Source organism: Somniosus microcephalus, chromosome 3, assembly GCF_052327205.1.
Source record: "Somniosus microcephalus isolate GS21.2 chromosome 3, FLI_Smic_1.0, whole genome shotgun sequence".
Classification (NCBI taxonomy): domain Eukaryota; kingdom Metazoa; phylum Chordata; class Chondrichthyes; order Squaliformes; family Somniosidae; genus Somniosus; species Somniosus microcephalus.
Window position 1 is genome coordinate 172060232 of NC_140989.1, and position 23054 is coordinate 172083285.

A 23054-nucleotide genomic window follows, 5' to 3' on the forward strand; every position below is an offset into this window, starting at 1 on the left:
AACCGGACTGGATTTACTAGGAACACTTATATACATTTTGTGTTTTATTTTAAAGTTTCTGTGTTTTAGATACATTTTCAATTAAATCACATAAAGGTTGAACAAACCATGTGTAAGTGCATAAGCATAACTGCTATTTTACTGGAAGTGAAAAACACTGGTTGCTCCCATGGTATCAACAGAATAAAAAAAATTACACGTGCTTGCCTTTAAGGGGCACAACTACAGTAATAAAGGAACGTAAACGATTAAATAAGCCACTAGAGGTTTGTAAACCAACTGTCAATCTATATTGGTTTATATGTTTGGAAAAAATAGCAATATACCAAATCTCTTGATTTTTAAGAGTCTGTCTCTTGATTTATGAGCTGGTGGGGTTGGCATTACTGACACCCTGAGAATGAATTAACAAAAGTGTGGCAGCTGTTGGCTAACAACCGCTCCCTCTTCCTGACTAACTGGGAAGAGGAAGCCGATTGATGCTCCACGTGACTGGCTGGAGATTGTTTTTTTTTAAATCTTGTTTTGGAGCAAGTAGGGTGTCTGATCCTCCTGCTGTATATTTGAGGTCGAAAATTAGCAAGAAAGCGGCGTTGCAAAAGAAAGAGGAAAGAAAAAATTGGATTTTTGCAAAAATCCGAATGGACTTTTGACTCGAACAAACAAAGTGTTGCAGCAACGAGGGGGGGGGGAACAGGCTGAGTCGGTCTGGGATCCAGATTAACTGACTGACGGGACAGCCTGTCTCTGTCTCTCAGACCCTCTGCGCCATGACTGAGGTGGGCGGCGCCGTGCTCGGGGCGCTGCCCGGCGGGGGGCTGGTGCACCGCTTCACGCTGCGCTCCCAGGCGGTGACGCTCGGCGTTCTGTCCCTCGGCGCCATTGTGACGAGCCTGGAGACCAAAGACCGGTGCGGGAAGGCCGCCGACATCGTCCTGGGGTTCGACACTCTGCAAGGTGGGCGCCATGCCCTCAGCGACAGGCCTTAGTGCCGGCCCTCAGTGATGCTGCCCGAAGTGTGAAATCGAGCAACTATCAACCAGGAAGATTTGAGCCCCTGGCCTGTTTGGGCAGGGGAGACCAGAACTAGGGGCCATAAATATAAGGGCCCGGATTTCACGGTTGCGTACGCCGTGGTAAGCCTTGTAAGAGGCCCCGCAAGTTCCGGGTTGGAAACCCGGAACTTACGATTGACAGATCTGGCGCACCGACCCAAAAATCACTTTCCCTGGCGCAAAGTGGGGCTATTTGCCCAGCTACTGCCCAGCAAATGCCCACGAAACCCTCACGCCTGGTAAAGCAGTCGTAGGGCCTGCTTTCACCAGCGTAAGGGTTAATATAAATGTTTAATTCAAAATTAAAAAATAAAAAGTCATCCACCAGCATTTAAAATGTAAGTTTTGCCCCAGATTAAAATGTTGAAAATTATTTTTCAAAAAATTAAATTTTTATTGTAAGTGCTTCATGAAAGCGACTTTTAATTAAATTTGAAAATGGGAACATTTATTTTTATTCCAGTTGTGTAAATGATTTGGGGATTCCATTCGTAAATGGATAGGAGGACCTGGCCCACCTGATCCCAGGGATGCTTCCGATCCACCTGCGTCCCTGGGCTCCATGAGCCTCTACGCAGGCGTACGCCTGCAGGCTCAGGACCCAAAGTCTCTGAAGCCCGGGTGCCAGCAGGTAGGCTCGGATTTTTTTTCTGGGTCGGAGGCGTACTCCGGAGGTACGCCTTCGACCGCAAACCCTGGCCCAAGATAGTCAAACAGAGCATTCAGGAGAGACTTCTTTACCCAGAGAGTGGTTAGAAGTGGAATTCGCTACCATGAGAAGTAGTTGAGGCAAATAGCAAAGATGCCTTTAAGGAGAAGCTAGATAAGCACACGAGGGAGAAAGGCATTGAAGGTTATGTAGATAGGGTTAGATGGTGTAGGGTGGGAGGAGACTTCTGTGTGGAGCATAAACACCGGCGTGGACCTGTTGGGCCGAATGGCCTGTTTCCATGCTGTTAAATACTATGTAACACACCCCCGGACAGACAGTTCCTCAGTATGGAGGCAAACATTCCCCACAACCCTTTTGTGTGTTTATTTTAAATCCTGTTTTTTATCTTTAGTTGTATTTATTGTGAGATATTCACTGTCAGTAATTCTAATGTCAAAATAAGTGAGCAGTTTCCATTGCTCATTCCAAAGGGCAGTTTGGAAGAAGTAACATTTTTAGAGAAGGGGAGGAAGCTGGGACGAAATGGGGACAGGGACAATAACAATGTAATTTGTAGAGAACATCAAATTGTTATGAAGTCAAAATCCCACACTCCATGGTGATAACAACTTGTTTCAATTATGTTTACAGGATATGTTAACAAGCACCCCTACTTTGGGGCAGTGATTGGCCGTGTCGCCAATCGAATTGCAGAAGGGAAATTCAGTATAGATGGGAAGGAATACCAGCTGCCTATTAACAATGGGCCTAATAGTATACATGGTGGCCTGAAAGGATTTGACAAGGTAAGGCAGATTTATTACTATACTGACCAATGAAATAAAACAATTCAGTTATGTGAAGAGACGAGAGAAGTTGGGATTGTTCTCTTTAGAGCATAGAAGGTTAAGAGGAGATTTGATGGAGGTGGTCAAGATTATGAGGGGTTCACAGAATCACAGAAACCCCACAGTGCAGATAGAGGCCATTTCAGCCCATCGAGCCTGCACCGACACATATCCCACCCGATCCCCGTAACCCCTACACCAACACATATCCCACCCTATCCCCGTAACCCCTACACCAACACATATCCCACCCTATCCCCGTAACCCCTACACCAACACATATCCCACCCGATCCCCGTAACCCCACGTATTTAATAGAGGAAATAAGGAGAAACTGTTTCCACTGATAGGAGGGTCAGTAAATCAGAGGACACTGATTTTAAGATAATTGGCAAAAGAACTAGAGGGGAGATGAGAATTTTTTTAAACACTGCGAGTTATGATCTGGATTCAGTAGTAACTTTCAAAAGAGAATTGGATAGATACTTGAAAAGGAAAAAATTGCAGAGGTATAACGGAAGAGTGGGGGAGAGGGATTAATTGGATAGATCTTTCAAAGAGCCAGCACAGGCACGATGGGCCGAAAGACGGCCTCCTGTGCTGTAAGATTCTATGGTATCTATTATGATTTGTACTTTATTTTGTAAGTACTACACTAAAATCTAAACTTTTGATCTGTGAGAGGGACTGTACAATCTTAACAGGTAAACCACATGGTTTTAGTAGAGGTCTGTGCTATGTCCTTTTTTTAGGACATTCATACGGGAAACGTGTAAGTACACTTAATAGATGTCCATTAGACCTAAGTTGGCAAATAGAAGGATTTGGATTTGATTATTGACTATTGATGTCAGCCTTGGCTCAGTGGTAGCATTCTCCTTTCTGAGTTAGAAGATCGTGAGTCAAAGCCCCCCAAACAGAGACTTGAGTACATAATCTAGGCTGATACTTCTGAGGAAGTACTGCACTGTCAGAGGTGCTGTCTTTCGGATAAAATGTTAAACCGAGGTCCTATCTGCCTTCTCAGATGGTGTAAAATATCCCGTGACACTATTTGAAGAAGGGCAGGGGAGTCCTTGCCAACATTTATCCCTCAACCAACATCACTATAAAACAGATGATCTGGTCATTTGTCACTTCCAGACTCGACTATTCCAATGTTCTCCGGCTGGCCTCCCCTCCTCCACCACCCTCCATAAATTTCAGCTCATTTCAAAACTCTGCTGCCTGTTTTCTAACCTGTACCAAGCCCCACTCACCCATTACCCGTGTGCTCGCTGACCTACATTGGTCCCCACCTCCCAATCACTGGAGGTTGTGCCTTCAGAAGTCTAGGTCCCTAAGCTCTGGAATTCTATCCTTAAACCTCAAAAAAGGTGGATTGATTGGGCTGGGCAGTTGGAGGTGGGGTGTCATGTGACGAATACATCCAACCAAGAGTTGGAAACTCTTCACACAGACATTCGAGATTACATATGGAGAGAAGACACAGAAAAGTGAGACCAAAACAATGGGAAAAATAGCATCAAAGACAGTGATACAGATACAGCATAAAAAGACTTGCATTTACATAGCACCTTTCATGACCTCAGGACAGGCTTTACAGTCACTGAAGTACTTTTTTGAAGTGCAGTCACTATTGTAATGTAGGAAACATGGCAGGCAATTTGCACACAGCAAGATCCCACAAACAGCAATGGGATAAATGACCAGATAAACTGTTTTAGTGATGTTGTTTGAGGGATAGATATTGGCCAGAATACCGGGAAGAACTCCCCTGCTCTTCTTCGAAAATGCCATGGGATCTTTTACGTCCATCAGACAGGGCCTCGGTTTAACGTCTCTTCCGAAAGTCGGCACCTCCCTCAGTACTGCATTGGAGTGTCAACGTAGATTTTGTGCTCCAGCCTCTGGAGTGGGGCTTGAACCCTCAACCTTCCAACTGAGAGGCAAGAGTGCTACCAACTGAACCACGCCTGACACTGTGGGAAAGGTATGTGCTAGCCTGTGAAAAGGTTATTTGTGAAAAGTGCAATGTATGTAATGTGTATATATACCTGGAGGGAGAGAACTACTTTTTGCAGCTCCTGTATACTGTAGTGCCGGCAGTGACCACACCTGTATATAAACCCTGAGTAGTGATCTGTAGAGTTAGTTCTAGAGTAACCCTCATTCAGTAAACACCTGTTGATCGTTCCCTGCAGTCTGTTGTCTGATTATTGAAGGACACAACATTAAGATACACGGATATAACATTGGCGACGACGCAGATTCGAACCTACCTGCAACTCTGCATCACCTCCCAGGGATTCGCTCCTGGAGAACAGTGGAAGGAGGTCGAGTCCAGAAGCACGGGCGTCGACCACGGGCAACCGCCCAGTCATCCAGCGGAGATTTGAGCATCGCAGGGGAGGCTGTCGAGAGCCAGGCTTGGCTTTCCAGTCACGGTGGTCCAGCGAAACGGGCTGGCAACAGGTACTGCGCAGACCCTTCCCAGACAGCGGCAGCTAGAGCCGACCGAGCGGCACAGAAAAAGGCCGAGCAGCGTCGACGGAGGAGAGAGAGAGGGCAGAGCGCACAGGGCACAGCCGGTGTTCAGGACCGAGTGGCGTCAACGGGGAGAGAGGCGCGCAGGAAAACGCGAGGCGGCGCCATTGCCACGAGGACCGCAGAGAGCGGCATTGGCAGCAGCGCAGGAGCAGCGCACGAAACCCACAGGGCGTCGCCATTTGCCACGAGGACCGCCGAGAGCGGCGTTGGCAGCAGCGTGGGAGACGCCATTTTAAGCCGCAGCGGGGAAGAAAGGAAAGCGCGGGAGATGCCATTTTAAGCCGCAGCGGGGAAGAAAGGAAAGCGCGGGAGATGCCATTTTAAGCCGCAGCGGGGAAGAAAGGAAAGCGCGGGAGATGCCATTTTAAGCCGCAGCGGGGAAGAAAGGAAAGCGCGGGAGATGCCATTTTAAGCCAGTCTAACCACACCCAAAAATGCCGAAGAGTGGCAGTATCACAGCGTTTGACAATGAAGTCGAAGATTGGACGACATATGTCGAACGCATAGAAGTATACTGCAAGGCGAATGAAGTGCCAGATGACAAGAAAGCGCTGATATTGTTGAATTCAATGGGTGCAAAAACGTATGGCTTACTACGAAACCTAGTAACCCCAGAGAAGCCAGTAGAAAAGGATTTTGAAAACATAGTGTCAATCCTACAGGACCACTTAAACCCCACACCGCTGCTGATAGCAGAAAGATTTAAGTTTCACAAAAGGAACCAGCATAAAGATGAAAGTAATGCTGAGTATTTAACGGAACTGCGCAAGCTATTGAAACACTGCCAGTTTGGAACGGGACTAGCAGATACTTTAAGGGACATGTTTGTGTGTGGGCTTCAAAGTGAAGGAACCCAGAAACGGCTTCTATCAGAAAAGGATCTTACGCTGGACAAGGTTTTCAGCATTGCAGTATCACACGAAGCAGCCGCACGGGGCGCTGCAGAGATACAACGGAGACCGCAAGAATATGGCACAAATGAAATGTCATACGGAACAGTGAAGTGCTATCGCTGCGGCAGAACAACACACGACCATAATGATTGCTGGTTCAAGGACAAAGTGTGCAGACAGTGTGGAAAAGTAGAACACATAGCAAGAGTCTGCAGGTCGGGAAAGAAAACCAGCAGCAAGAAATCTCCACAGGAGAAGTACAAGAAGGTACATAAGGTGATGGAGAGTAGTTCAGACGAACAGAAGAGTGATACAGACTCCGGAAGCAAGGAGCTGGGTTGTCTGAAACTACATAATGTGATCAAAACGGAGGATCACCAAACTATCTGGGTCACGCTCAAGATAGCAGGAGTCCAAGTGAAAATGGAATTGGACACAGGATCAGCCCTAACAGTCATAAACCGAAGGGACTACAAGCAGCTATTCTCACATATACCCTTGAGAGAGACAAAGATTGTTTTGAAGACGTACACGGGGCAAAAAGTCTACCCCAAAGGAAAAATAAGGGTGAACGTTATATATAACGGCAAGGAAACACCAAAAATGGACCTATATGTATTGCCAGATGGAGGACCACCACTACTAGGACGTGAATGGATCCGGAAGATACAGCTAGATTGGCATTCCATACAAGCACCGACTGTAGATGCCAAAAAGGATGACGACGTCATACCTGGACGACTGTCAAAAATGCTAACTGACGCACAAGAAGTGTTCCAGCAGGGACTCGGAACACTAAAAGGCATAACGGCGACGATCAAAATAGAGGAAAATGCAAGCCCAAAGTTTTTTAAGGCCAGACCGGTACCTTATAGGATCCGCCCAGCCGTTGAAGCAGAGCTGGAAGGTTTAGAACGTTCAGGAATACTGTCCAAAGGGGACTGGAGCGAGTGGGCTACACCCATCGTTCCTGTAATGAAGAGGTCGTTGAGTAATGCGCCTGGGGAACCAAAGAAGGTTCGCATCTGTGGGGACTTTAAGGTGACAGTGAACCCAGTCCTTCACACTGTACAATATCCGCTTCCGCAGATTGAAGATATTTTCGCCTCGCTATCTGGAGGGAAACGCTTCACTAACATTGATCTGGCCCAGGCGTACCTGCAAATGGAGGTAGAAGAAGCCTTGAAACAGTACCTCACGATCAACACTCATAAAGGTCTCTACCAATACAACCGGCTGGTGTTCGGGGTAGCATCAGCTCCGGCTATTTGGCAAAGGGCAATGGAACAAGTCCTGCAAGGGATTCCAGGGACCCAGTGTTATTTGGACGACATCCTGGTCACGGGCGAAAATGACAGTGATCACCTTGCCAACCTGGAGCAGGTGCTCACTAGATTGAAGGAATATGGGCTCCGAGCTAATCGCCACAAATGTGAGTTTTTCCAGAAGCAGATCTCGTATTGTGGCCACGTTATTGATAAAGAGGGGTTACATAAGTCCCCTGAAAAGATTGAGGCAGTAGTCAAGGCTCCAGCACCGGAAAATGTGTCACAACTGAGGTCGTTCCTCAGGCTGGTGAACTACTACCATAAGCTCTTGCCGAATTTGTCTACCGTACTACACTCACTGAACACCCTACTGCAAACGGGGGTACCATGGAAGTGGAGTGACGAATGTAAACGAGCTTTCCAGAAGAGCAAAGCATTGATCACATCAAAAGAGGTGTTGGCTCATTTCAACCCAGCACTACCAATTCGGTTGGCGTGTGATGCATCACCCTATGGCATTGGAGCGGTGCTGTCGCACAAATTCCCGGACGGCTCGGAGAGGCCAGTAGCCTTTGCGTCTCGGTCACTAACCTCAGCCGAGCGTAACTACGCCCAGATTGACAGGGAGGCCCTCAGCCTAGTGTGGGGAGTGAAAAAGTTCAATCACTATCTGCACGGGCAGAAGTTCACCTTGCTGACTGACCACCAACCACTTGTCTCCATCTTTAATCCAAAGACGGGCGTTCCGGTGATGACTGCGCAACGGCTACAAAGATGGTCCCTTTTTCTAGGGGCGCACCAATATGAAATCGAGTATAAGGGCACGAAGCAGCATGGAAACGCTGATGGGCTATCACGCCTGCCACTGCCTACTGCGGAGGAAGCACCAGCAGTGGATCCTGTCGAAATATTTCATTCGACTATAATTGAATGCTTGCCAGTAACTAACGCTGGTATAGAGAAATGCACCACCACATGCCCCTGTACACCCATGGGAGTGGCCCTCATCTCCATGGCAACGGGTGCATATTGATTTTGCTGGTCCATTCATGGACTCAATGTTTTTAATAGCCGTGGATGCGCACTCGAAATGGCCTGAGGTGATCAAAATGTCCTCCACCACCATGGAGAAAACTATTGCAGTCCTACGGACCATTTTTGCCAGGAACGGCTTCCCAGAGCAGATTTGCTCTGATAATGGACCACAGTTTGTGTCCGAAGAGTTTCGAAGATTTATGAAAAGGAATGGGGTAAGGCATTACACATCCGCCCCATATCATCCAGCCACAAATGGATTGGCTGAGAGGTTCGTACAAACCTTTAAAAAAGCAGTAAAGCCCATGTGCGATGACGACATTCCGCTGCAGCATAAGGTGGACAATTTCCTGTTTGCCTACAGAAATGCGACACATGCAGTCACCAACCAGGCCCCGGCCATGATGTTCTTTAACCGAAGGTTGAGATCTCGTCTGGATTTGCTCAGACCAAATGTACGAAGAGATGTTGAGAGTAAGCAATTCCAGCACATCAATGAGAAGCCGACAAGGAGCTTCAATGTAGGACAACCAGTCTTGGCCTGCGACTACCGAACAGAGAAATGGCAACCAGGAACGATATGCACACGGCAGGGGCCACTAATGTACACAGTGGATGTTGGGGAGAACATTGTGAGACGCCATGCTGACCAGATCCTAGAGTCACAGGAACGAGTCAACCCCATGTCTCGGCCATACGTACCTGGTGAGGAACCCGACGTACAGGTCGCATCTACCTCAGAAACAATAGCATTGGAAGCTGATGAATCAACTGATGACAGGGTGCTAGAATCGCCTCCGCACCAAGAGCGAGACACTCGGGAAAGGCGTTATCCAGAAAGAATCAGGAAGCCTCCCCAGAGACTGAATATATGAATGGACTATTTTCATATAACATTGTATATTAAAAATGTTAATTGTTAAATGAGTATTATGGTACTGTTAATCTAAAAGGGGAGGAAATGTAATGTATATATACCTTGAGGGAGAGAACTACTTTTTGCAGCTCCTGTATACTGTAGTGCCGGCAGTGACCACACCTGTATATAAACCCTGAGTAGTGATCTGTAGAGTTAGTTCTAGAGTAACCCTCATTCAGTAAACACCTGTTGATCGTTCCCTGCAGTCTGTTGTCTGATTATTGAAGGTCACAACATTAAGATACACGGATATAACAAAAAGTACTGAGTTTTAATGGTTTAGCTGCGCTTGCTGAAAGCAGGCTTCGAGTTCCCTACAGTCCAGAAGTTTCAGCCCCTCTGTTTCCTGCAGGTGCAGAAATGAATGTGTCATCAGGACTCTTGCAGAACTTAGTTCGCCAATGTAACCGGCATTCCCACTCTGCTCCCAGTCTTACTGGAGGGCACAGACACCAACGCACCACACACGTCGGGTTAGTTACAGGATTGAGTTGAATTGCTAACTTTACAAACAGTGTTTTTAACAAGCGAAAGTACACACTGAACAGCACAATACTGTACAATCACCAGCTACTTCCTGCCAGACCTTTTATGCAGTCTGTTCCTTCAGCAGTAAGCTGTGGAAAGAACTTTGCACCCCAGCTTTGTCTCTCACTTCAGTTCCCTGGAGACCCTCTAATTCACATCCCCCTTTTGTTTCAATTGTTTCATACGAACAATGACGGACAGGTAAAGAGCCTCTGGTCCATCGAGCCTGTCCCACACAATTGTAATACTTTGTGTATCACAACCTATACTCTCCACCCCACCCGAAACCATGTGATCTCCTGGGAGGGGCAATAAAAAATGGGAAAAAACCCAGGCCAATTTGGGGGGGAAAAAACTGGGATATTCCTCTCCGACCCATCTAGGCGATCGAAACTAGTTCAGATCATCACTCGGGCCCTGAATTCCCTGCAGTACCTATCTTCTGTAAGAGGTGATCTCTGCCCCAACCAGAAACATATCCTGCTCTCGCTTGAAGGAATTCAGCGAGCCGGCAGCCTGTTCCAAAGGCCCACTATTCTCTGGGAAAAGAACCACCTCCTGACATCTAACCTACATCTAGCCTTATACAACTTAAATTTGTGACCCCTGGTTCTGCCTAACCTGTCAGCTGGAACACAATCTACTCCCTTCATTATCTTATGAACCTCAATCAGATCACCTCTAAGTCTACGCTTCTCTAAAGTGTAGAGTCCCAACTCTTGGAGCCTATATCTTGATAACTAAGATGCTTTAAACTGGGAATTAGTCATTGCTCTCTCCAGAAGTCCCCTACCACAGTGGTTTTATGCTCTTTCTCTTTTGATTTACCTACAAACTGGGCGGACTTGCTCCCTCGAATGGGCACAGGATTCTCACGGAAAAATGGAGGGGACACAGATAATACAACGCGATAGAACTGCTTGCGAGGGGCACTCGGGAATTCTCCTGATTTCCCATATGGGCAGTCCTGTTCTCCTCCAACCCCCCCCCCCCCGCCCCAAGTTTACAAATTATGCTGAATTCAATATGGAAGTAAAAAGGCAGATTTGTTTTACAATGTGGCTGCGTTTATTTCCACCACCTGTGCTGGAAGTAGCAAACTTCTTATTCTCACTGGCAGGAAGTGGGAGGACAATACTCGTCCAACATTATGGCCCGGATTTTGTGGTGGGTATGACAGGGTACTCTGGCTATTGATCCACTCGCCAGAGGGAACAGCCTTTCTATCTACTCTATCAAAACCTCTCATCATATTGAAAACCTCTATTAGGTCACCTCTTAACCTTCTCTGCTCCAAGGAGAACAGTCCCAACTTTTCCAACCTCTCCTCATAACTGAAGTCCCTCATCTCTGGTAACATCCTGGTTCCAGGTAAACCTCTTCTGTACCCTTTCTAAAGCCTTTACATCTTTCATGAAGTGTGGTGCCCAGAATTGTCCACAAAACTCCACAGATCAGGCCTAACCAGTGATTTATAAAGTCCTAGCATGATCGCTTTGCTTTTATGGAATCATAGAATGATACAGCACAGAAGGAGGCAAATATTCTGTTCCTCTATTTATAAACCCAAGTAACCCACAACTTGCCCTGCCACCTTTAAGGATTTGTGTATATGGAAACCAAGGTCTCTCTGCTCATCTACACTTTTCAAAATCGTGCCATTTATAGTATACTGCCTTTCCAATTTGGTCCTCCCAACGTGCATCACTTCACACTTCTCCGCATTGAACTCCATCTGCCATGCTTCTGCCCATTTCACCATCCTGTCCATGTCCTCCTGAAGTCTACAACTATCCTCATCATTACTACTTTGCCAAGTTTTGTATCATCTGCAAACTTTATAATGCTGCTCCCTACACCCGAGTCTAGGTAGTTTATAAAAATGGAATAGAGTAATGGACCCAAAACTGACCCTTGGTCTGCAAACCACCTCCCAGTCTGTGAAACATCCATCCACCACCACCACCCTTTGCTTCCTGTCATTGAACCAATTCCGTATCCATACCACCACTTTCCCCTTAATTCCACAGGCTTCCATCTTCTTCACAAGCTTCCTGTGTGGCACTTTGTCGAATGCCTTCCGAAAGTCCATATATACAACATCTACTGCACTACCTTGATCTACCTTGATCAACCTTCTCTGCTACCTCATCAAAGAATTCAATCAAGTTAGTCAGACACGATTTGCCTTTAACAAATCCATGCTGGCTCTCCTTGATTAACCCATGCCGTTCCACATGAAAGTTTATTTTGTTCCTGATAATGGTTTCCAATAACTTCACCACCACTGACATTAGGCTGACTGGCCTGTAGTTTCCTGGTTTATCCCTCTCCTCTTTCTTGAATAGTGGTATAACATTAGCAACCCTCTAGTCCTCCGGCACTACTCCTGTATCCAATGAGGATTGAAAGAACATTGCCTCTTCTATTTCTACCTTTTTCTTTCAGCAACCTAGGATGCATTCCAATCGGACCAGGTAACTTACCAACTTTCAGTAATGCTAATCTTTTTAGTACGTGTCCTCTATCTATTACTATTCTGTTCATAATTCCCTCTCTTTTAGTGTAAACTTCACATCATTCGTTTCCTTTGTGAAGACAGATGCAAAGAACTAATTTGATACTTTAGCCATGTCTCCTGTCTCTACATGAAGATTTCCTTTGGGTCTTTAATGGGCCCAACTTTTTCCCTAGCTAACCGCTTACACTTTATATGTTAATAAAATGTTTTAGGGTTCAATTTAATGTTGCCTGCTAATCTTTTCTCGTACCCTTTCTTTGCCTCCTGTATTAACTTTTTCAATTCCCTCCTGTATTTTCCATAATATTACTGGTTATTAACTGAATCTTGCTCCTGACATTTGTCATAAGCCTCCTTTTTCTGTGTGATCTGTTTAAAAACTCCCACGAAACTCCCCTTTCTGCTGGAGGAGTGAGGCCTCCACATTGAGCAACCTCCCACCTCACTTTGACTCTGAAAACACTCCACGCCAGGCCAACCAGCAATTGACTTGTGGGCCCCTTCAAATATGTGACCCCTTGAATGGGCAGTGCAAGGTCCTGTGGGGTGCTCTAGCCATTTCTTTGAGGCTAAGTTTGACTATTTTGCATAATTTGAGCTGCAAGGTCGGTTTAGTGAGGCGCATTCCATTCAAGGAGAATGGGCGAGGGTGATGTCATTGGATGTGACGTCACTAGCGGAGCCGTAGCTTTTCAGCATGCGCTGAGAGTGGTGTCTTCGGGTGGCCCAGCTCATGCGCAGAAGGAGGACCTCACGGATCGATCGAAAACCGGAAGTACCCACACTGTTGCTAATCACTCTGTCAAACTAAACACGCTGGGAGAGATCTGTGGTGACCGATGGAGCATCGTGATTGGGTCATGGATTGTTTCCAGGTTTATTCGATAGAAAGTGGGGAGCATTTTACATTACAAAGTGAATAGTGACACTATGTCCTAACTTGCACATTTTGGGCTGTCCGATGATGCCGCTTGTCGCGCAGGCGCCGCGCTTTCCGAGAAATCAACTCGATTCCGTTCATGCACGAACGTGATCCAGGTCTAACCAGAGCGGTGGAAGGGGGAGAGGAGAACGTGCTCGGTTCTCTCTGGGTTTCTTCTCTTCCCCCACCCACCGGCTCCTTCCTGCTTCTCTTTCCCCCCCGCCCCGCCGCCGCCATGGCTCCTCATCGACGGCATTTTTGGCACTCGGCCTTTTGTTCCCATGCTGCACTTTTAGTGAATGGCAGCGAGGAGGCAGGAGAGATTAAATGACAAAAGGGGTGATGGTGCAAGGCGAAAGGAGATGGTAATGGGTCGAAAGGTCATCGACCTGAAACGTTGCTTTTGAGATGGTAATAGGACAAGTAAAAAAACAAAAGATGGGCCTAGAGGAGGTGTAAATGGGAATAATCGCTGTAACATATGCATATTGAATTATCATTGGTCCGCAGGCATCTGTAAGGAATACCTATTAGATTCACGTGATCACATGCTGATTTGTCATTGGCCTGCAGGCATCTGTAAGGACAGCTATTGTTTTGAAGACCCAAGGCTAGGGGTCCTAACTCCATCTTGTCCCCACTGCTGTATGATTGAGATCACAGACCTAATGCTTCATAAAAGAGTTTAAACTGTAATACTCTGTTGTCCTGCAATTTATTATTTTTGTACAAAGTGTGCAAAACAAGACATGGTGTTAGAACAGGGATTTGAAATGGACATCGTTGGAGCTCCCTTACCTGGAATGAATTGGGAATCTTTGAACTTACATAGAGAATGGTGCAAGTTCAAGCAACACGTGCAGTTGATGTTCTCGGGTCCACTGAAAAGCAAAGGGGAGGAAGAAAGATGCAGCTACCTACTCCTGTGGATCGGAGAAAAAGGGAGAGACATTTTTAACACATGGTCTCTCACCGCGGATGAAGCAAAGGTACTGAAAAGTTATTTTGACTGTTTTGAAGCATATGTGATGCCCAAGACACATACGATATTCGCTAGGTACAAGTTTCAGGAGAAAGTACAAGGAGCTAGTGAGTCGTTTGAACAGTTCATGACTGAGTTAAAACTGCTGGTAAAAGACAGTGAATATGCAAATAAAGATGAGATGGTCAGAGACCGCATCGTGTTTGGGATACATTCAGCTAAAGTGAGAGAGAAACTTTTGAATGTTGGGTCCAGGCTAATGCTGGACAAAGCTATGGACATAGCTAGATCACATGAGATAGCCCAAGCACAGTTGAAAACCATAACCGGCGCCACGAGCAGCTCGAGTGAACAGACAGTGCACGCAGTTAATAGACACACGCCAAAGAACACCGCCCAGAGAGCGTGTTTCAGAACAGAAAGAACAGAGAGAGTTCTAAAAATGGGCGACACAGACATAAAACGCTTCAAAAACTGTAGATATTGTGGAAACAAGGTGCATGGGAAAAAGGAGCATTGCCCTGCCAAAGGAAAGCAATATGCTAAATGTGGTAAACGGAACCACTTTGCTAAAGTTTGCAGGACTGTTGGAAAAGCAGTACACACAGTGAGTGACAGCCAAAAGCCAGATAGAGAGCCAAATGCAGAGGAACTGTTTATTGATTCTGTGTCACAGAAAAAACAGATTTCAGAGACTGAGCAAGCCTATGCCGATATTGAGATAGGAAAACAGGGCAAAGAGCTTAAGTTTAAACTAGACACTGGATCTCAGGTAAATGTACTTCCTCTGAGTGAGTATCACAGCTTGAAGGATGAGTGTGAGCTACAGCCCACCTCACGCAGACTGACCGGCTATGGGGGTGAGCAGCTCATTGTAAAAGGCATATGCGTGATGAAATGCAAGTACAAAGAAAGCGAAATGATGTTGGACTTTTACATTGTTGACACTCGAGCACCTCCAGTGCTAGGTCTAAAGGCATGTTTAGACATAGCACTAGCTTGACGAGGTCCATCATTGACAGCACCAGTTGAGAAGCAGACAGTGATGGAGGAGTTTGCTGACGTTTTCAAAGGAATCTGACTATTCCCAGGTGAATGCACTATTCACCTTGACCCAGCAGCAACCCCTGTGGTTTGCCCACCGAGAAGGATACCCCTTGCTCTATGTAGTCGCCTGAAGGAGGAGCTGCAGAGCATGGAGAATACAGAAATCATCGTCCAGGAAACAGAACCAACAGAGTGGGTCAACGCGTTAGTAGTGGTTGAGAAACCACGTACAGGCAAGCTCAGAGTCTGTCTCGACCCCAGAGATTTGAACAAGGCTATCAAATGCCCTCACTACTCTCTACCAACACTAGATGACATCACACCCAAGCTAGTGGGAGCACGTTACTTCAGTGTAATGGACACACGATCAGGATACTGGACTATCAAGCTCATGGAAGAGTCATCTAAGCTAACAACGTTCAACACGCCATTTGGACGCTACCGATTTCTGTGTTTACCATTTGGTCTTATCAGCTCAGGATGAATTCCAGTGGAAGATCGACGAAACCTATGAAGGCCTCGACGGAGTAGTCGCAATCGTAGACGACATCCTCATCTATGGCAGGAATAGAGAGGAACATGACGGGAACCTCCGTGCGATGTTACAAAGATCACTGGAGAAAGGTATCCGGCTCAACCCCGAGAAAAGCATAATCGGATCCACCGAGATCAGTTATTTCGGGCATCGCCTCTCAACTGATGGCATTAAGCCGGATCCAGAGAAAATCTCCGCCATCAAGAAGATGGAGCTGCCGAAGAACCGCGCAGAGCTAGAGACAGTACTAGGCATGGTTAACTACTTAGCCAAGTTTGCCCCGAGCCTCTCCGAAATCAACGCATCCATGCGTCAGTTGCTCAAACAATCCAATGAGTTCCTGTGGAACAAACAACATGACACAGCATTTCAGAAAGTGAAAGACCTAATCACCAGAGAACCAGGACCAGTTCTTGCCTACTTCGACCCCAACAAAGAGCTCAGACTACAAGTGGACGCGTCAAAGTACGGACTAGGCGCAGTATTACTGCAAGAAGGAAAGCCCATTGGCTACGCTTCCAGATCTCTCTCAGTGAAATCAACTATGCTCAAATCGAGAAAGAGCTATATGCAATTCTGTTTGGATGTAAGCGTTTCCACCAGTACGTCTATGGCCGACAAGTCATTGTGGAATCCGACCACAAGCCCCTCGAGTCAATCATGAGGAAACCACTAGCCGCAGCCCCACCAAGGCTACAGAGAATGATCCTTCAGCTACAGAAGTACGACTTCACAATCATTCACCATCCAGGCAAAGACATTCCTGTCGCAGACACGCTCTCCAGAAAGTCTCGTGGCTACCAGGACAACAGCTTCAGTGAAGGCATGGATGTGCAGTGCACATGGTGTACAACAGCTTACCTGTGAGTGACTCAAAACTGAAGGAGATCCGAGCAGGAACAGAGAAAGATGCACAACTCACACTGCTGAGCAAAGTCATAAATGAAGGATGGCCTGAGGAAAGGAGGAAATGCCCTCAGAGCAGATCTGAATTCTGGAACCACAGAGACGAACTGTCACAAATCAACGGAATCATCTTCAAAGGGGAGAAAATCATCATTCCTACCAGTCTCAGAGAAGAGATGTTGACAAAAATTTATGCAGGACATATGGGCATGGAAAAATGCAAACAAAGAGCACGTTTTGGCCCAGAATGTGCAAACACATAGAGGACATTGTCGTAAAATGTTCCATTTGTCCAGAACGCCGCCCGTCAAAGAGCCCATGATACCTCACCGTATCCCAGACAGGCCCTGGCAGGTCGCGGCAACGGATTTGTTCACATGGAACAACGAGGACTACATAGTGACTGTTGATTACTACAGCAGATTTTTTGAACTGGACAAGCTTCACAGCACCACATCTGCAGCTGTGATCCACAAGCTAAAGGCAGCCTTTGCCAGGCATGGCATGGTAGAGACTTTAGTCTCAGACAATGGCCCCCAATACAAATCAAAAGAGTTCGAGTCATTTGCCAAGGCATGGGATTTCACACATGTCACATCAAGCCCACATTACCCTCAAAGTAATGGCCTTGCTGAAAAAACTGTCCAGATTGCAAAAACACTCATGGACAAAGCCAAAGCGGACAAAAGAGACCCCTGCATCAGTCTCCTTGAGTACCGCAACACTCCGGTTGACAACTTCAAGTCACCAGCACAGTTGTTGATGAGCCGCAGACTTCGCTCAATCCTTCCAAGCACCAACCAGCAGCTGCAGCCAGAGGTCGTCGGCTGCAAGCAAGTGCATGCAAAACGTGTACAGAGACAGCAACACCAAAAGAGATACTATGACAGGTCAGCTAGACTATTGTTGCTGCTGCACAATGGAGAATCCGTCAGAATCCAGGAGCATGACTACTGGAAGCCAGCAGTCGTCATCCAGCCAGCTGACACTGAGCGATCGTATCACGTCCGCACCCCAGAAGGACAGGTGTACCGCCGCAATCGCAGGCACCTCCTGAACACCAAGGAACAACACCGTCATTCCGACGAGAGGATCAGTTCAACAGAGTGTGATGAACAGAGCAATACACAAAACACATCATACTTACCTGAACCTAAACCTGAACCTGATTTGTTGACCGATTCAGGAGCATGCTCAGTTCCATACCACACAAGGTCGGGACGAGAGGTCAAGCCTAGAGTTATCCTTGACTTGTGAACTGTCAAAGGGTGTAGGCGGATTGCTGCCCTAAAAAAAAACTGTATATCGTTATTGAAACGTTGAGATGTTTTCACTGCTAGTTAAATGCTGAGTTTACCTAGATGTTTATGCTACCGAGAACATTAGGTAGAAGAAAGGTTTAAAAGTAATGCATAACATTTTTCTTTTAAAAGAATGGGGATGTAACATTTGCATATTGAATTATCATTGGCCCGCAGGAACTGTAAGGAATACCTATTAGATTCACCTGATCACATGCTGAGTTGTCATTGGCCTGCAGGCATCTGTAAGGACTGCTATTGTTTTGAAGACCCAAGGCTAGGGGTCCTAACTCCATCTTGTCCCCACTGCTGTATGATTGAGATCACAGACCTAATGCTTCATAAAAGAGTTTAAACAGTAATACTCTGTTGTCCTGCAATTTATTATTTTTGTACAAAGTGTGCAAAACAAGACATGGTGTTAGAACAGGGATTTGAAATGGACATCGTTGGAGCTCCCTTACCTGGAATGAATTGGGAATCTTTGAACTTACATAGAGAATGGTGCAAGTTCAAGCTGGATCCAAGAGATAAGTGCCATTATGCTTCTCTCCTGGATCCAGGGTCCCTACCTAACCCACCCCTGCGATTGGAGCACTAGGCGCCCACTTAAAGTCCCGCCTCAAAATTGACTCGGGCAGGTCCATGGACGCACAAGGTCTTCACTCGATCTCCAACTGCTGATCGCCAGTTTTTCCAGACGCGAAATGGGCAGCCTCAGTTGAAAATCCCCCACCTACATGTTTAACAAAAGTTTCAAACTACATTCAATCTCTGGATTAATTTAACCAACTTTCTGACAGCTGAATAAATTTGCCGCATGCAAAACTAGGTCAAGAGAACCACAGTGGTGCAAAATTAGTGCCTTAACTGCTCCACTTGCTCTGTTTGCCTCATTTAGTTGAGATTCTAGTTGTATTTACTGGGCCTCTTAATAGTGATGCAATTATGAATTAAATTGCAAATTGTTATCCCTCTTTCCCCTTTCATTTAACTGAGATAATCTCTGTGCATTTTCTGTTTTCTCTTGCATCAACCATTTTGGTTTGTTTCTAGCTATTTATGCAGCACCCACCTGTTGCATTGAAGTGCATATAGAAAAAAGAAAGACTTGCATTTATATAGTGCATTTCATGACCACAGGATGTCCCAAAGCGCTTTACAGCTACTGAGGTACTTTTGACGTGTAATCACTGTTGTAATGTAGGAAACATAGCAGCCAATTTGCACACAGCAAGCTCCCACAAACAGCAATGAGATAATGGCCAGATAATCTGTTTTGGTGATGTTGGTTGAGGGATAAATATTGGTCAGGTGTAGCAGGGAGCACTCCCCTGAAGAATGCGGCAGAGCTTGTCCTGGTGACAAAGTTTTTGATGTTTTCTGGTCATGCTCAAAGATCTGTTCCTGCTGCCAAATAGTCCTGTGTGGCATACAAAAGATCACCAAGCGCACAATTAAACCAGATCGAGCACACAATAGAAAAAATAATGGCACGAAAGGCTAACTAATCCCCAGGACCTGATGGTTTCCACCCCAGGGTTTTAAAGGAAGTAGGGGAGGAAATGGCAGATGTTTTAGCAATAACTCAAAGCTCTCTTGATTCAGGAATTGTCTCTTCAGATTGGAAAATTGCAAATGTAACTCCATTATTTAAGAAAGGTGAGTGAGAGAAATCAGGAAATCCTAGACCTGTTGATCTAACATCTGTTGTGGAGAAGTTATTGGAATTTATGATTAAGGACAAAGTGACTGAGCACTTAGAGAAATGTGAGCTTATTAGGGAGTGGCAATGTGGATTTGTAAAGGGTAGGTCATGTCTAACAAACCTAATTGATTTTTTTGAGGAAGTAACTGGACAGGGCAATGTCTATGGATGTAGCCTATTTGGACTGCAAGAAGGCATTCGATAAAGTTCCACATAAGAGACTGTTAGCTAAAATTAAAGCTCATGGAATTTCAAGACAAATTATTGATCTGGTTAGGAGATTGGTTAGGCGGTAGAAGACACAGAGTAGGGATAATGGGTATGTTATTTAATTGGAAGGCAGTGACCAATGGTGTCCCACAGGGATCTGCTGGGGCCTCAACTATTTACTATATTTTATAATGACTTGGATAACACAACAAAGAGCCATGTACCCAAGTTTGCTGATGACACAAAGATTGGTGGCATAGTAAGTCATGTAGACAGGAGCATAAAATTACAAAGCGACATTGATAGATTAAGTGAATGGACAAAACTGTGACAAGTGGATTTCAATGCAGATCACTAAAATGTAGTCACCGGGTACAAAAAATAACCAAAAAGGCTAATGGAATGTTGGCCTTTATAACTAGAGGGCTAGAATATAAAGGAGAGGAAGTTTTGCTACAGCTATACAAAGCCCTGGTTAGACCATATCTGGAGTACTTTGTACAGTTCTGGGCCCCGCACCTTGGAATGGATATATTGACCTTGGAAGGAGTGCAGCGTAGATTCACCAGAATGTTACCAGGCTCCAAGGGTTAGATTATGAGGAGAGATTACATAAACTAGGCTTGTATTCCCTGGAATATAGAAGGGTAAAGGGTGATTTGATTGAGGTTGTTAGGATTTTGAAAGGAATTGATAGGGTAGATAGGATCTTTTTCTGCTGGTGGGTGGGTCTAGGATAAGGGGACATAACCTTAATATCAAAGCCAGGCCATTCCAAGAGAGAAGTTAATAAGAACATAAGAATTAGGAGCAGGAGTAGGCCATACAGCTCCTCGAGCCTGCTCCGCCATTCAATAAGATCGTGGCTGATCTTCAACCTCAACTCCACTTTCCCGCCCGATCCCCATATCCATTGATTCACAGAGAGTCCAAAAATGTATCTATCGCAGCCTTGAATATACTCAATGACTCAGCTTCCACAGTCCTTTGGGAATAGAGAAGTCCAAAGATTTACAACCCTCTGAGTAAAGAAATTCCTCCTCATCTCGGTCTTAAATGGCCGACCCCTTATCCTGAGATGATGCCCCCTAGTTCTAGACTCTCCAGCCAGAGGAAACAACCTCTCAGCATCTACCCTGTCAATCCCCCTCAGAATCTTGTATGTTTCAATGAGGTCACCTCATTCTTCTAAACTCCAGAGAGTAGAGGCCCATCCTACTCAATCTCTCCTCAATCTTAAGAAACACTTCTTCACGTAACGTAAAGGGTGGTAGAAGTGTGGAAAACTCTCCCACAAAAAGCAGTAGATGCTAGCTCAATTAATAATTTTAAATCTGAGATTGATAGATTTTTGCTAGCCAAGAATATTAAGGGATTTGGAGCCAAGATGGGTGGATGGAGTTATGATACAGATCAGCCATGATATCATTGCATGGCGGAACAGGCTTGAGGGGCTGATTGGCCTACTCCTGTTCTTATATTTCTAATCCAGATCGAGCACACAATGACACCAGATGGAGCGCACAATCAAACCAAATCTAGCACACTGCACTTGGCCATAGTGACTCCCCCGTCTTATCATCCCCAGTGCTAAATGGGTAAGTGCTGTGTAGGCGTTTGCAGAATACTGTTATTCCCCCTTCAGTAGCATTGCAGGAGGTGTGTGGGTGCACGTGTAGAGTAATGTGCCGGCAGCAAGATAGAAGCATTGACTAGCCTTTAATTTGGTGCTTTATTCCTGGAATCCTTTTACAGCATTTTATATAAAAAGCAACAGGGTAGCAAAAAATACATGCGTCAGGTCATAATGCCTATGGCTTTGAGTCACACCGATGGGTTAAATTTATAAACACAGTTGACGTGCTTGAGTTCAGTTGCAAAGCAGAGAAGTGCACGTTTATGGAAAATAGGCTGAACTCTTCACCTGCCTTGCCTTGTGCGAGCGCAGTTTCTTATAAACCAATACGGAAATAGGGAAACTGGATCAGAATGCACTTTGACGTTGAAGGAGTACCATTGACAGCAAGTGTGCTGTAATCCTGCTATCAATGCCACTTTGCAATATGGAAGACTCAATATCTGAAGAAACTATCGTAACTTTCAGAAGCTGTCACCAGGTCTACATTTAAAGTTAAACCTTTGGAGTTAGATTCTGTCCTTTTTAACAATGGGAGTTACAACACAGAAACGGGTTGATCAGCCTGTGGGTGGTGTTTACCTCTAATCCCATGTGCTTGCCCTGTTCTAATATCCATTTCTCTGCCTTTCCTTCAACCAGCCATCTAAACTTTTCTGAAAGATTAACATGATCTCAAAATTAGAGCTAGGCCAGTTAGGAGTGAATTTGACGCAATGGGTAGTAGAAGTCTGGAATTCTCTCAGAAGGCTGTGGATGCTGGGGGTCCATTAGAGTTTTCAAGAGTGGGATTGATAGATTTTTATTGGGTAAGGGTATCAAGGGACATGCAGCAAAGACGGCTAAATGGAGTTGAGGTACAACAACAAAACGTGCATTTATATAGTGCCTTTAACATAGTAAAATGTCCCAAGGCACTTTACAAGAGTGTTATCAAACAAAATTTGACACTGATCCACATAAAGAGATATTGGGACGGATGACCAAAAGCTTGGTCAAAGAGGTAGGTTTTAAGGAGGGTCTTAAATGAGGATAGAGAGGCGGAGAGGTTTAGGGATGAAATTCTAGAGCTTAGGGCCTAAGCAGCTAAAGGTGCTGCCGCCATTGGTGGAGCGATTAAAATCGGGGATGCGCAAGAGGCTAGAATTGGAGGAGCACAGAGATCTCTGAGGTTTGTAGGGCTGGAGGAGGTTACAGAGATAGGGAGGGACTTGAAAACAAGGATGAGCATTTTAAAATTGAGGCTTTGCTGGACCAGGAACCAATGTAGGTCAGCGAGCACAGGGGTGATGGGGGAACAGGACTTGGTGTGAGTTAGGATATGGGCAGCAGAGTTTTGGATGGGCTCAAGTTTATGGAGGGTGGAAGATGGGAGACCGGCCAGGAGTGAGTTGGAATTGTCAAGTCTAGAGGTAACAAAGGCATGGATGAGGGTTTCAGCAGCAGATGAGCTGAGGCAGGGGTGGAGTCGGGCGATGTTATGGAGGTGGAAGTAGGCGGACTTGGTGATGGAACAGATATGTGGCCGGAGGCTCAAC

At 45.7% G+C, this 23054-nt stretch overlaps 1 protein-coding gene across 1 annotated transcript in view; it reads left to right on the forward strand.

Moving 5' to 3' along the window:
- Positions 1 to 498: 498 nt before the first annotated feature.
- Positions 499 to 23054, forward strand: part of galm (galactose mutarotase) — an 83153-nt gene continuing 60597 nt past the window's right edge. Inside the window, exons 1-2 of the mRNA XM_085981909.1 lie at positions 499 to 957; positions 2359 to 2513. Of these exons, the coding sequence (XP_085838035.1) occupies positions 771 to 957; positions 2359 to 2513 (342 nt within the window). The 5' untranslated portion in view covers positions 499 to 770. The remainder of the gene's footprint in view (positions 958 to 2358; positions 2514 to 23054) is intronic.